This window comes from Dipteris shenzhenensis, chromosome 1 (assembly GCF_047967505.1).
Source record: "Dipteris shenzhenensis isolate YYH24624 ecotype China chromosome 1, Dip_SZ_1.0, whole genome shotgun sequence".
NCBI classification, from domain to species: Eukaryota; Viridiplantae; Streptophyta; class Polypodiopsida; order Gleicheniales; family Dipteridaceae; genus Dipteris; species Dipteris shenzhenensis.
The window spans coordinates 36738685-36754874 of record NC_141596.1 but is presented as its reverse complement, the minus strand read 5'-3'; the positions used below and the strand labels follow the sequence as shown (position 1 = coordinate 36754874).

At 42.6% G+C, this 16190-nt stretch overlaps 1 protein-coding gene across 1 annotated transcript; it reads right to left on the bottom strand.

The window, feature by feature from the left end:
- Positions 1 to 7101: 7101 nt before the first annotated feature.
- LOC147905765 (polyubiquitin) lies at positions 7102 to 8339 on the bottom strand. Its single transcript, XM_087374460.1, has one exon. It carries the CDS (start codon positions 8231 to 8233, stop codon positions 7316 to 7318), a length of 918 nt encoding a protein of 305 aa, XP_087230586.1. The 5' UTR covers positions 8234 to 8339; the 3' UTR covers positions 7102 to 7315.
- Positions 8340 to 16190: the final 7851 nt, after the last annotated feature.

The window sequence follows — 16190 nt, the reverse complement described above, 5'->3', positions numbered from 1 at the left end:
TGGATAGTATGCTCACTAGTTGTTCTCCCTTAAAGGCACATTGTCCTTTAAGTGGGAGGTTGTGGGGGTTAAAGGTCACTGTGCCTTTACCCTGGTTATGTACAATACTCAAACACATATATAAATGAATGAAAAAGAAGATTAGGGTGTTCTGCACCCACCAAAACTTGTGTGGCTCTCTATTTCTCTCTCTCCCTCTTCCGTTCTTGCTTCCGTTGAGAGCACTCTCAGGGAAGGTATTACCTTCTCCCCCTTTCTATAAGAGAGAGACCTCTCTCTCACAATCATAATAGAGAACAACAGATTGCTTTCATTGTGCTCTCACACCTCTTGCAAGTGCATCTATTCTATCCTACGAGATTCTACACTTGGTATCAGAGCCTTAGGTTCTAGATCTAGCCTAGCCTAGCATTAGATGCTTTCTCTAGCATAAACTACTAGTTTCTCAAAGCTTCTTCATCTTCTCCATTTTCCTCCTTCTTCTCCAAATCTTTGAGAGCTCTGTTCTCTGCCTACAAGTGACCATTGCTCAAACCCTTTGAGCTGCAGACTCCTCACATAAAGGCAAACTTCCAACTGCAAGCATTTAGGGAAATTTCCTCTGTACGCGCAAGACCAACACGAAGACTCCTCGACAAACTTTCGCACAATGCCGCCTCTGTGCTTACCTATCTACAAATTCCTCTGAGCCTAAGCTGGAAGACACTGAAGGCAAGCTGTTGTTGAAATCTGAGCTTGTTTGGACAAGAAATGGAGGCGCAACAGACAAAAAACCAGTCGGTTTTCTCAAGCTTGGCTATGGCAACCTGGTGCAACATTGCGCCCTTCCTTGGTGGTGGACCTTCTCTGGTATAAGACCTTTCTTCCTGCATAAAAACCCCCTTGAATAGAGCTATGAGCTGTGAGAATTGCACCCTCCAAGTTCAGGCCTTTGTTTTGGATAGTTTTGACAATGTTGTGAGTTTGATGCTACATTAGATGCTACTTTAGCATTTCTGATGTTTGTCAAACCTGCTTCAACTTCTTCTTCAACAGCCTCTAATGCTGGAGAATCCTCAGCTCTGACACGCTCGACACGAGATCCTGCTAGAGAGGAGAAAGCCTATGGCATCATTGCTCTTGGCTTAGGAGATGACTATATTCATCACATTTCTGATTTGGAGTCTCCTTCTGAAGCTTGGCAGAAGCTTGATATTATTTTTGGTGCTAGCTCTCACATCTCAAAATTGTCACTTAAGATTTCTTTCTTTGAATTGAAGATGGCTAGTGGCACTCCTTTGGCTGCCCATGTCAATCACATGCGGAGTCTCATGACTCAACTTGCTTCTATCAACTCTCCAATCACTACAGATGATGCAATGGCAGTGTTGCTCAAAAGTATGCCTGAAGATTATGATCATGTTGTTACCACTTTGAAAAATCTTCCTAATCCTACTCTTGAAGGTCTTATTACTGCTCTTCAAGAAGAAGAAAGGCACATGGAACTCCAGAGAGGCAATGAGATAGCCTATGCCATAAAAACTCAAAAGGACAAGTTTTCACCTTGCAGACATTGTGGGAAGACTAATCACCTCTCAAAAGATTGCTTCAAGATCAATCCTTGCAAACATTGTGGCAAAAACAATCACCATGAAAAGTATTGTAAAGCCAAAAAGGAAGCAACTACAAAGCCAGAAACTGCCAATCGACTTTCAATTGATGTGCCTCCACAAGATGAGGCCTCCTATGAAGACTATGCTTTTTAAGCACTTTTTTGTTTATCATCACTTGGTCAAATTTTGAGGTTCTCTACCTAGAGTAGTACTCCAAAAAGAATATGTTATGTCTTTTGTAAATCACCTCTAGTCACCATATGATGTAGACCATGTGATATGTGTTTTGTCTATCCCATTTGCTACTCCAAGTGACTGCAGTACTCCCAAAAGAGAACATATATCCACTTGCAGATCGTCTATCAGAAATACTACCAGCCCAATCAGCATCAGTGATCCAATTAGATTGGGGACCTTCTTACCAAGGTATTCATGTCTCTCACCCATTGAGTGATCGGGGCTGTTTGGTACACTAGAACATCTTGGTCGTCCTAATAGATGTAATGGCTTATAATGCTGGATCAGCTGCTCCCTTCCTCATAGGGGTGGCATTCCAGGAGGCGACTGGGCAACTCTTCCACCAATACTTGGTTTACTAGAGTTATACATGGTGGGAGTGGTTCAGGACCTAAGACTAGTGGCATTTTGCGCCCTATACTAGCCCATGTGCATGTGGCTGACACATGCCTTGGGTTACCACTCAAGGATATATGCACTAAGAGCTGTCATGGTTACCCCACCTAGTGCAACGTGCACTGTAGGGTGACGGCGGACTTGGTCATTTCCAACACAGTTCTAGCCAAATCTGGAGGAGATGTAGGAGCAGAAGCATTGTTGTCTTGAGACTACCATTGTTGGAGACTACCGCACTTTCCATACATATTCATAAGAGCAGCCCCCACATCAACATATTGAGGTAATTCAAGATCCAAAATGCAGGCATGCACTTGCTGACCTCCAGCTAATGCTCCACGGCCTATGCATGCATTGACAACACAAACAACGGTCACATTGTTTAGCTTTATTCCTTCTTGATGCATTCTACTGAATAGTTGGAAAAGCCTCCTCTCCTAGCCCACGCTGACCATAGGCTGCTATTAGAGCAGTCCATCTAACTACATCTTGCTTGGGCATTTTGTCAAAAACCTCCCTTGCATTGTCTAAACATCCACATTTTCCATACATACTGACAAGAGCATTTCCCATGAGAATATCTAGTTGGATGCCACTCTTTGAGATCTGCAAATGCAACCACTTGCCTTCAGGTAACAAAGCCTTGCTTGCGCATGCCTCCAGAACTGCAATGAGAGTCGCCTCATCTGAATATTTACATATTAAAAATATAGCTGGACAGCCTCTCATCCCTTGTCATGGAAGGCATAAGCAAAATCATAGCAATCCAAGATACCACATCCCGGTTTTTCATTCTCTCAAAAGTTCTATGTGCATCCTCAAGGACTCCACATTTCCCATACATGTGGATCAAAGCATTTTCCACCACAATATCTGGGTCAAATTCACTCTTTAGAATGAATTAATGGACCCACCTGCCTTTAGCTAGAGTTGCCTAGCTAATACATGCGTTGATAATGCAAGTAAAAGTAACCCTCCCTGGCATTACTACATTTTTCTACATCTCATCAAAAACTTCACTTGGATTTGCCATTTCAAGCATGCACTTCCATCATGACATTCCATGAAACTACATTTCGCTCTCGCATTTTTTTGAACATTTCCAGTGCATGATCTAAGCTACCACACTTGGCATACATACTAAGAAGGGCAGTTCCCACAAAAACATCTACCTTGAACCTAGCCTCCTGGATGTGAGCATGCACCCATTTGCCATCTTCTAAAGCTGCTAGACTGGCAAATGTAGTAAGAGTATAAGCGAATGTAACTTGTCTGGCATCGTTCTTTGTACTTGCATGTCTTTGAGGAGTCGGAGGGCCTCCTTACTGTTCTCTTTTCGGGCATGCAATCTAATGACAAAGTTCCACAAAGAAACACAATGCTCATCCAGAGTGATAAACACCAAGGTCCCACATTCGCCACACATTTATACGAACAGGGATTCCAAAATAGTATCACTTAAGGCCACTCTCAATAATTTGTCTATGGACACGCTTACCTTCTGACAAGGCCTTTGCATCCTTACACAAGCACATTATAGAAGCACACAAGCCAAGATCCACTTCCATGCATGGACGTTGCTCTCTCGTTCTTGGTGTCGACTCCTTCACTACATCAAATTGAAATCCAATTTATGTGATCTAGACATGTAGCGGCCTTCCTTCTTAAATGGATCCTATGTACAAGGGAGAGAGAAATGATTCAACATGATGGCATCTGTAGAAATACTTGTGTAACCTTCTCTCATCATGGCTAGGTCCTCACTATAGAAGCAATCAGACCACTCCAATAGGTAATCATGGCAGCTTGTACCTCAAGAATCTCCATGAGGAGATGGAGAGAGACATGCTTCTCCTTTTCTCCTCCTCCCTAACTAATGATCAAGGCATTGTTGGTTCACGTGGATCTATTGATGGTTGTAGGGGCTAATGCTAAGCTGAAGAATGCTGAAACGGATGATGAAATGAGGAGGTAAGTGATCTATATATAGTCAAGCTCCCTCAACTGATCTAGAGCACCCCTCAACTTGGCACGTGGCAATTGGTTGTCTGCTATGTACTGCCATCTATCGTGCAGTCCATGTGGCAACCTCGAATTGGATGCCAGTCCTGTCACGAGAATCCAGTGAATCCCCTGCCATTTTGCCCAACGGTGCATCATTAGCAGTCTGTATCAGCATAATCAAAGCTGCAATGCTTGCACAAAAAATATAGCGCTTTGAAGCATTGTCTTGGAATTACCCACCATTTTTTGCTCACGATGATCTTTTGACGACCCGAAAACTTTAACTTAGCCCTCCGCAATGCCTCTTGTCCCTAAGCTGCGTGACCGTCTCTGCAAGAACCTGAAAACGGAACTTGAAGCGGTTGGATCTTGGAAAGACTCATCCAGCTCTCGATCATAGTATGTTTGCTCTCCATAAACGGTGTATTGATGATACGAGCTATGGATTTGAGTCCTCCGTCACCATCATCTCTCGTTGAAAAAATAGGTGGGGAGCAGTGGCTCCAAAAAACGAAGCATGGTTGAGTCAATTTTAGCATTTGAAACTATTCGGTTGATCATTGGCAAATTATCGTAGAGCTCCTCCGGTAGATCATATCTCAGCATCAGCCGGACCATATGCGGTGAAATGGCTCCCCCTTTTTCTCCCATAAAACTTAACAGGTCTATGAGAAGACGATGCCTTGACCCCCATCCGGTGAAATGGCTCCCCCTTCTTCTTCCATAACACTTCACAGGTCTGCGAGAAGACAATGCCTTCCAAGTAATGTGCAGCAATGAGGGCAAGGAGGAGTAGCCATGGAATGGCACCAAAAATGGTGAAGTTGAAAGAGAAAAGGGGTTCCCATGGCGACAAAGTGAGTGGAGTGGGAAAGAATCGAGAGCAAGCAACAGAAGATGTGGGATCATAAAGATCAATGTTTGAGTGGAGTGGAAAAGAATCGAGAGCAAGCAACAGAAGATGTGGGATGTGAGCTGAGACAGATCATAGAGAGGAAGACAAAGACGAAGAAGAAAGATCGATGGTTGAAGAGGAAGAGGAAGACGAAGAAGAGGATGAAACAAAATCTATAGAACTTTCACAAATCCTGTGCCAAAGTTTTGCAATCTGTACAATAATGAACGATTAGAACTTGTCAGTCCATGAACTTGTCAGTCCATCTTCAATGTGCTGCAAACTGTACAATAATGAATGGGCTTACCAAATGCATGATCGTTGAGAACTTGTCATTCCATCTTCAATGTACTTACGCTCAATTGCCAAATTTCCTACCTTCAGCAAGTAATCTCGCAACGGCTGATTCCACGCCTTCCATCGCTCTCCGAGTCCTTTTCTTTCCATTTCATCTATTTCTTTTGTTGCCTTTACAAGCTCTCATTCCTTCGCCTCTGTTTTCCATGCCTTCCACTTCCCCATATTCACCTAGCAGAGTCTAGGTACAAATAATATTCCGAAAGGCATCTTAATTTCTGGTCTTCTTTTTGCCAGCTTTGGATCCCTTCAGGCAGCTTTGATACCAGTGCCTGAAGGGATCCAAAGCCCCCTTCACTGCCTAGAAGACGGAGCACGTTGCAAGAAGGGAATAAGCCATCGGGGTCAGCATGGAGGGAATGATTTCTCGAGTTCCAGTGACGATACCAAGTGGATTTAGTAGGGATGGCAAAGATCCCAGAGATGTAATTGTGAAGGAGAAGGCCAAGGATTGAATTTGAAGAGAATTGAAAGCAAGCGATGCAGCCATCGCCCTCTCTAACAAGCATTTGATATGATGCCATGGACATAGCTTCAACGAGGAAGAAGGCAAGAAGAATAATAATAGGGAGTATGTGCCCCATGATATCTAGCAATTGTGTGTACGCAAGAAGTACGCAAAGAAGGAAAGAAGAGCCAATGAATCTACTTGGTTTCAATGTATTTACTTTCTGACATAGCTTGATTTCAATGTAACTACTTTCAGAAGTTTCTTTTCAATATCAGAGATTCACTGCATGCGGTGAAATTTCAATTAGTTCTATATATTTGTTTCTCTATATATTTGTTTCGGTTATAGAATTCAACGGAGACTCTAGGGCCTAGGCGATTCAAAGCTATACGCGATACAAAGCGCTATTATGTGTCCATTCGCATCATACACTCCCAACCCTAGACCAAAATTTTTGACTGAAGACAATAAATTTACTCCCCTTCATGAATCCCCTTCATGAACAGCAAAAGAAAATTCATCTTCCATACATACGTATCATCTGGACAAACTAGATATGCCAAGCTGTGCCAGCAAACGTCAGGCAATAAAATTGAAATATATTAGGCGGTGGAATTTGCTGCAGATATGTAACTACATATTTGGCAAAATGGATAGTAGCTTACTACATTCATTCCCCACGGTATTACATGCTTCACTTCAAGAACATCTTGCTTTTCAAAAATATATCATGAGCTTGCTGCAAAAAAAGGATTGCACATCCCCTCCCAAGGGAGGGGCAAGCAAGACAGACTGGACGTGATTGTTGGCAACAGGTAACATATCAAGAGCTTGCTACCAAAAAAGATATGACATTAACAGCTACCTATAACTGCAGAGGAAGAGATTGATCAATCATGGAACTAGATGTATCGAAGTGCACTCAGAAAGAGAGAAAAATATTGAAGCCAAAATAAACCGAAGGGGCTTATTATCATTACACAGGCGATTGCCATTTATTTAGAAGTGCTGTTGTCACCGTAGAGCTTATTATCGAATTATGGACGTGATTGTTGACAATACATACAACATATCAAGCGCTTGCTACAAAAAAAAGATGCCAGACATTAACAGCTACATATGGCTGCAGAGAGAAGAGATTGATCAACCAGTGCGCTCAGAAAGAGAAGGAAGCCGTAATAAACCGAAGGGTCTTATTATAATCACACAGGCGATTGCCACTTATTATAGATACAAGCTAGTGCTGTTGCCACAGAACAGATTATTGTAGAATTCATGGACTCTAATATAGCAGCAGAACTGCTAGATCCAGTACAGAGATTAGCTTTAAGATGCGCTAGCAGATCACACTAAGAGTCCTGACCCTTCGTTGCACACAAATATTTACTGCCCACCACGAAGGCGAAGCACAAGATGGAGGGTTGATTCCTTCTGAATATTATAGTCAGCCAAGGTACGCCCGTCTTCCAACTGCTTCCCTGCAAAAATCAGGCGCTGCTGGTCGGGGGGGATGCCCTCCTTATCTTGGATCTTTGTCTTCACGTTGTCGATCGTATCAGAGCTCTCCACTTCCAGAGTAATGGTCTTACCAGTCAGAGTTTTCACAAAGATCTGCATCCCACCCCTGAGACGCAGCACCAGGTGAAGGGTAGACTCCTTCTGAATATTGTAATCTGCAAGGGTGCGGCCGTCCTCAAGCTGCTTACCGGCAAATATCAGCCTCTGCTGGTCGGGGGGGATGCCCTCCTTGTCCTGGATCTTGGCCTTCACATTATCGATCGTGTCAGAGCTCTCAACTTCAAGGGTGATAGTCTTACCGGTGAGCGTCTTGACGAAGATCTGCATGCCACCCCTCAGACGCAGGACAAGATGGAGAGTAGACTCTTTCTGGATATTGTAATCGGCAAGGGTACGCCCGTCTTCAAGTTGCTTACCGGCAAAGATCAGCCTCTGCTGGTCGGGAGGGATGCCCTCCTTGTCCTGGATCTTGGCCTTAACATTGTCGATGGTGTCGGAGCTCTCCACCTCGAGGGTAATGGTCTTGCCGGTGAGGGTCTTGACGAAGATCTGCATGCCACCTCTCAGACGGAGGACCAGATGGAGGGTGGACTCCTTCTGGATGTTGTAATCGGCGAGGGTGCGGCCATCTTCGAGCTGTTTGCCGGCGAAGATGAGGCGCTGCTGGTCAGGGGGGATGCCCTCCTTGTCCTGGATTTTGGTTTTGACGTTGTCGATAGTATCAGAGCTCTCGACTTCGAGGGTGATGGTTTTGCCGGTGAGGGTCTTGACGAAGATCTGCATGATGGGAGGCTGGAGGGAGAGGGGGGCTTGAAGGTATGGCGAAGAAGGCTGGAAGGAGGGGCTGGCTATGGCGAAGGTACCGCTCTAAGAAGAAGAAGACGAAAAGATGAAAGGGTGCAGACCCGTTGGCTGTTTATATAGCATTCAGTAGCCGGTCACCCACCGGCTCCCACCGGTCCCTCCGGTCACCATCCTTAACAAGGCGCGGCCGTCTAGCCAGTCGTCTCCCCACACACGTGGCGTATACTTATTGGTCCGCTTTCCGTTAGCCAGTCGCCAACCGGCTACCGCCGGCCCCTCCGGTCAACCTCCTTAATACTAGCCGGTCAGTTGTCCTTACACGTGGTCGGTACTCATTCGTCCTGCTGGCACGCACCCCTTCTTCCACACGATTCTTATCTGTCAACGGGAGGCTCAACTTTGGATACCCTTCTCCTTTCCTTAAGGTTCCGTTCACACCGACTCCCTTTGCTGAAGCTGTCCTTTCCGGACGGTTCTCTTCACATTCACGCCTCTCCTCCCTTTCCTTGCCGCCCACTTGAACCTTCCCAATTATACCATTCGTTGCACCTTGCCCCCCCCCTCTCTCAAGGGATCCTAATTCCCTCCGGTGATGGGATCCTGATTCCCTCGTGTTTTTTTCAATAAAACATAAAAACATAACATAGTGTCTCTTACCTCACGCAATGGAAGAGGCACGATGGAAAGACATAAAAATAGTGCCTCGCATTAAATATGAAAATTTTTATTTAAGAGTGGAAGGGACACAAGGGGAAAGGGTGGAAAGAGGACAAAATTAACATAAGAATATACGACGGAGAAATATTTATTAAAAAAGAGTAAGGGTCGAAAGGAGTGCCTAAATGACTTATTGGGTGCCCCTAAATGTTGGGAAAATAAATTAGTTATGAAGCATGGCAAGAACCTATTTGATATATGTAATTAATCAACATCGGCTGACCATTTTTTATGCATAGAAGTTTATCAAAAGAATAAGTATCACCAAACAAAAAAAAACTTTGGGAAATGACGACGAAATAATGTGTGTTCAAAGCCCTCACATTCCACGCCATGGGGAAAGTGTGGTTGATGCCCTCACCTTGCACGCCACGGGAAAGCAAGACAACTACCACTTTTCAATGTCATCATATATGACAAGCAAGGGAGATGCCCAAAAAACCTCTCTCTCTCTCTCTCTCTCTCTCTCTCTCTCTCTCTCTCTCTCTGTGTCTCTCTCTCTGTCTCTCTCTCTCTCTCCCCGTGCCTGCAACGTGCGCGCATGCGTGCATGTGCGTGTGCGTGTGCGTGTGCATGTGTGTGTGTGTGTGTGTTTTGTGCACGCACATTCATGTGCATGTGTGGACACACATGTTTCTCTACTTCTCTCAAGGCTCGTCCTTCTTGGTTCTTATGGTGATGAAATCCGTTCTTATGGTGATGAAGAATTTCATAAGTTAATTCTCAACCACATTATATTCAACTAGTAGCATTATTTCATCAGTTCTCTTTCCTTCCTTTGAGTATGTCTTCCTTATAAGAGGATAGTATATCCCCTCTAATAGACATGCCCCACAAGGTAGGTATGGTAACAACCAACTAGGGCACCATTCTTTGGGATAACACCCAACCATTTGCATGAAAATGAACCCACAAAACCCCTTTAGCATTGACAATTTGTCCTTTTCTTCAGTGAGACTTCTAGAATATGTTATGGAACAATAAATGAATGATACGTTTGCTTTTGTTTTGTCTCTCAACAAATGCGAGGATCTTCTTAAGTTGAATTGAAAATAAGATTCGAGGTTCTTTGATTTTGAGGATTGGTCCTTCCATCCCCACCATGAGAATGTTGCCACCAAAGGTTGCACATCCAACACTTCTCTTAATTAAGGTCATCAATGTCAAATGCAAATTTTCCAATGAAATGCATTAACATGCATGCATAAGTGCAATACAAACATCTAATTAGATACCCTAGAGTGATTGAAGTGCTTGTGTGACAAATGGTAAAGCTAGCTAGTTAGACTAGTAGAATGGTGCCATGTGGCCCCCATTCATGGTGGATGCATGTGGGGGTATGCACCTTAGGTGGCCCCTCAAAGGTCTCTAACTAGCTGCCAATGACCTAAGATCATAGGTGGCCTAACGGAGGACCTAAGCTCAAACTACCAGTCGGCTTTGATTTTTACAAAAAGAGAGGCTAAGGAGTGTCACAACCAACTGTATTAAAAGGACCCTTATTCTCAAAGGTAACCCCACCTACCTTGTGCATGTGGGAGACCAATTAATTGATTATTAACATGGGGCTTTTTCTTGATTGACATGTTCCCTCATGTATATAACATTTGAACATCCCATTCTCTCCTTATTCTTATCCAACTTAGGTCTCTCTTTCCCATTTGTGCTACTCCCAAGTCTCCTTCCCCCACATGTAATACTATTCTAATTTGCACAAAGCCATCCTATCACACCATTCACACTCATGCATATTGCCCTTCCACCCCCTCCTCATATGTATTTCTCTCATTGATTTTTTCGATGATCTCTCATTTTGCACATCCAAGTAATGCCTCATCAATGGGCTCATGTGGATTTTGTGATAGGATATTGTACAAGCATCCAAGTAGCAAAAAAACTTAACAAACGCTGCTGGTGAAAAGTAGCAATGCAAGGCGATGAACAAGGAAATCCTCTGTTACAATTGAAGAGAAGAACCTAGAAGAAGAAAGGGGGTTTCAAAGCCCCTAACCTTATTTGATGAAGAGATAAAAAGACATGGCAACTGCATTGAGGATGAAAGGAAGTTAAATAATGTAAGCTACATTAATGCCCTAAGCAAGGAAGCAAGCAAACAAAAATAGGTAGAAATATCATGTGGTATGATGTATCCACTACCCAAGCAATGAAATAGTCTCAAAATAGTAGAAGGAAATGATGCTTTATTGATGGGCGACCAATTTTGGAGGTGTGATGAGAAACGGAAACCCACATGAAAGATTTGGGGGAAAATAAAAGTTACATGAATGTATTTACATGTATTTGCATTAATAATGTAAGAAGCTTCAAAAGAAGAAAAATGTAGGTCTATATCACGCAAGTAGCAGATGCAATCTTTTCTCAGAGTTTCCATTCCTCTACACACAACAACTATTCTCATATGCATGTGAACAACACCATTCAAATCACATGCATAATCACACAAAATAGGGCAATCTAGTTCATAGAAAGAAAATCATTAATTTGGTGCAATCCATGTTAAGAAAGAGCAAAAATGTAAAAGGTACATGTATTTGCATCAATAATATAAGAGGCTTCAAAAGAAGGAAAATGTAGGTGTCATCAGGGTGTCATCATGGAAGTAGCACAGATGCAAGCTTTCCTCATAGCTTCTACTCAGATTTTCCATCCCTATACACACACCAACTATTCTCATTTGCATGTGACACCAAATCACATGCATAATCACACAAAAAAGAGCAATCTAGTTCAACTAAAGAAAATCATTATTTTGATATAATCCATGTTTTTTAAATGACACTAGGGGTCTCTTTTTTGAACTAAAAAACTTGCTACTATTATTCACATCACTATAACTAGTCACACGCCTTCTATTAAACAAGGAGGCATGTAAGTGATTGAAGACAACTAAAATTTTATCGTTAAGCGTTCTCTTTTCACCTCTCCATTCAAAGGACTATTGACCATCATTTGTAATCCACAAGTGCCTCTTGGTAGAGGGCTTGTGAAGACACACACATGTTAAAATGCTTCATCTTTGATGTGTCAAGTGTTAGCCTCTTGTATTCACATACATCTTGTGTCATTATTTAGTTGATCCTCTATTTTATAAAGAAAGTAAATACTCTCTCACACTAAGAGAAGAGAACATTAGTGCTAGAAGGTCATTATGGGTTTGAGGGAAAGCATCATCGTTACCTAATAGCTTTTGTAGGGGATGTGAGGGCTCATGCCTATCTATTTGGCATTTGATTTAAGTTGCACTTTTAGTGAAAAGAGAACTAATCATTTACATAGGTATCGGTATTTTTATCTAATTGATTTTCCCTAGCAAAGCACACCATAGTCAGTCTACATGACATATAAGTTGAATATCAGATTGCACTAGACTAGTGAATTCTCTTCTAAGAAAGCCAAGCTAGATGGAACTAACACATAAAATATGTTCAGTCTAGCTTCCCTCCTTCTGTTCTCTCCTACTCACCATGTAAAGTCACCATCTGTACCCACATCTACCAATTGCCTGTGTTCTTTGCATTCTTCCCAAAACACCAGCTTAGCACCTCTAATGCAAGTACCCTTTTGTAGCCATCGGTCTCTCTTCATCTCAACCATATTAAAATATCCCATAGTGATACAATCACCATCTGCACATTGTAATGATTCCCATAAAAACTTTTCTGTACACTGCTGAATAGGGGTCATACAAAGAAATTATTGAAAATTCAATCTCCTTGATAAAGCACTTAAGCATCACCCATCTATTATGCTCATCTACAGTGACTTGAGTGACACCTCCATTGTAGTGAGATAAGACTCCAGTGTGGCTGTCCCACCCTAACCCTCCACATGTGAAGTGAAACACCATACTCTTCTTTTATCTATAGCTTTTAGCCTAGCCTCTAGAAGATTTCCTCAAGCCTTGACTTCTTGTAATGCTAGAAAGAGAGGTGATAAGAAGTTAGCTCTCAACGAAAAAGCTAACTCCTCACTTCTCCTAGAGTCCATTAACCCCTATAACATTAAGAGTCAAGAAGGGAAAAATTTTATCTAACATTCTTCTTCTGCCCCTTCTTAGCCCTAGGGTTGGGGCTTCTAACTTGCATAGTTGGCAGCCTTAGATTGTTTCCTCTTATTTTTAACCATAGTGAATGCCTTACCTTGGCTTGGGTCATCTTGATTAGTTGGAGCACCCTTCAACTGCTCCTCTTGATTCCTCTTCACTCTCCTTTATCTCTTCCATGGCATCTTCTCTGCTGACATCCTCTTCAAATTCCTGTGACCAAACAGCTTCTATAACCATGTTGTCCTCTTGACTCAACTTGTTGCTGCCTTCAATGGCATCCTCTTTGTACCTAAGAGGTCCAAAGGGGTTCTTATTGGTTGTATTTGGTACATCAAAAACTTTATTCTTTCCAACATTCTTGTTGATGGAGTGATCTTTCTACTGAGTGTTCAGAGGAGGTGCCTAAGGTTTAGGGACCCACTTCTCATTAGGGGTAGCTTGCTTAACCACAGAGGGCTCAACCTCTTTAGTCTTGCCCCTCTTTAGGAGACAGTTTTTGACCACATGTGTGGAAAGACCACACAGAAAATAGGAGTTGGGAAGATTCTTATAGATCAAGGGTTGCTCCCTATAAGTACTCCCATTTATATTAATAATAATAAGGGTCTTAGGCATCTCCTCAACTATATCCATCTTGATGCAGATTTGAGTATTACCCGTGGGATTGATAAAGTTCTCTTGCTCTACCCCAAGCACTTCTCCAAGGCCACAACATAAAAAGGGAAGTTGATTACAAAGATAAAGAGGTAGATCAAGGAGTTCTACCCACACAGGAATTCTGGTAGACCTGGGGGCACCAGGGGAAAATTCCTTAGGCCACCACTCTAAATATAATGGTTGATTCCTAATAGTCCAAAGACCACGTTACATGGCTCTTGTAGCCATTTCAAGTTTCTCAAATAAAAAGACAAAAAATCCTTCTTTTAGAAACCTCACATTGAGTACATTCATTCTCTTCCTAACCCAATTGGTTCTTATCCAGGATTCTATAAAAGCCAAAGGGGGTCTAACTCCAAGGAGAAAACCAACTAAGGCATGAGTACGCAACCACATAACTGAGTCATTTAGCAAAGTATCATCCAAAAATGCCATAATCGTCTTACCCAAGCTAGAACCTTCACCCACTCCCATCAGACTGTTGTGCTCGATCAACATCTTGTTGTGCAGCATGTCCAAATTCTGTGTTTGTCTATGGCGAGACACCTTTAGCTTTCTCCTGGCTAGCCATAGGGAGCCTCAACTCACTCAACAACGGCTCATTATGCTCATAATTTGTTCTTCTACTACCAGCCCGTTCTTCTCCTAGAGAATCTCCACTTGTTGAGGTAGGGTTGGCTCTGATCAATGGGTCCTCAAGAGGTTTCATCTTTACCTTCAGTATTACCTCCTCCTTTACGATTGTGAGCGGGTTCAGTGGGCAGCTCTACTCCATTCACCACCACTGTCTTGCCAAAGGTTCCTGAGAGTGTTTGATTTTCACCGATACTTCCGTATTTGTTTCTGTTCTGTGGAGAGGCATAGGCAGCACCTTTGTGTACATCTCTCGTGGCCAAGGGCCCATCTGCACTGGCAAAGCCAAAAGAAGAACATGTCCTAGGGGGAGGCTAAAGAAACCCCCCCCATGGCTTGTGAGCTGCATGGGAGTAGGTGGGACGCACCACACCTCCTCCTCAACCTCTTCGGATACTAGTCAAAGCTCCATATCTAGGTGGGAGAGGTGAGCACACATCAACCTAGTTTGGTGTAAGTGAAGGAAACCATATCTCGTCCAAGGTATCCAAATTGTTCAAACGATGAAAAGGGGAACGAAGATCCAAGGTAAGGATGAATAGATGTTGAGAGGTGCGGGTGACCTGAGTGACCATCACCCTCAAAAGCTTTGTCCCCTCCATCCCCATCATCATTCGTCTCCATCAGTCCTTTCTCCTTGTTGTGGCTATCAAATAACATATAGATTCGACAGTTAGAATACTGACAACTGAGCCGCTCCTCTTCCTAGTATAAAGATTTCGTATGGTTGAAACCATCATGTAGTAAAAATTCTGTGAAAGATTCTCCTTTAGGGGCCTTGACTAAGCGCATGACAATTTTCTACAAGGTGGATAGAGCAATCAATAGCTGAATAAATGCCAAGTTCTTTTGCATCCTTGTGTTATAAAAAAAGCGCCTGGCAATCTATTTCGTTGAAGTAGAGTAGAATGCTAGTTCTTTTGGACTAGCCATGGCACTTGCAACTACAAACAAAAAAGTGTGTGTTCCCTTTAATAGACAGGAATATGACATGGCTAGTGCGATAATTATGGATAGATTCATCAGCCTTTGAACTTGGAAGAATATAGAATTGATATCTACTTGATGTGACATGTATATATGTGTGTGTGTGCGTGTATGTGTATACGTGTGCAGTACCTGGACAGACTCTCACAATAAGTTCACAAAGGCAAGAAAACAATGTTATCGTACTACACAACGAGCAGCCAAAGAGTTGCAACATCATATATGAAAAATGCTTAGTTATGGCATTCTCTCATTCTCTCCTGTTTTTAAGTGAGTCCAATTGAGTAGAGCAAGGTAACAATGGAAACAATCACATGTAAAAATTTAAGCAGGGCTGCATTGCAATGCACTTTCTTCACTAGCTGCATACAGCTACTACGAACAATCTCTCGTGATGACCCTCTTATTTGTTGAGTGTGTGCAATAGAATAGAACAAGGTAGCTATCGTAAAACATAATACGTAAAAATTAAAGCATGGCTACATTGCAATCCACTTCCGCAATTGGCTGCATACAACCACTAGGATCGATGCCTCTAGAGTGGTAAAGTCCCTTGTGGAAGGTGCCAAGTTTGCAAGTTTTCTTTGACCTGATAAGAAATAACATTTAGCGACAAGCAACATCGAGAGACATTCGCCTACTAGGATCTTCCTTAAGCATGCCTATTGAGATGTGCTTAGTTAGCCTAATATTGGTTGCCCAGTAACTGTGGCACGAAAAAACCTTAAACTATGGCATGTTGTCCTGCACATAGTAACTGCATTTACAAAGCCCTAATAGTATCCAGTCCATTGAAAATATATCCATTGCAGCAATTCAAGGTCTCTAGTTTCACTGTCAAATACTTTCAATGCCAACCTTTGTTTATTAGCAAAA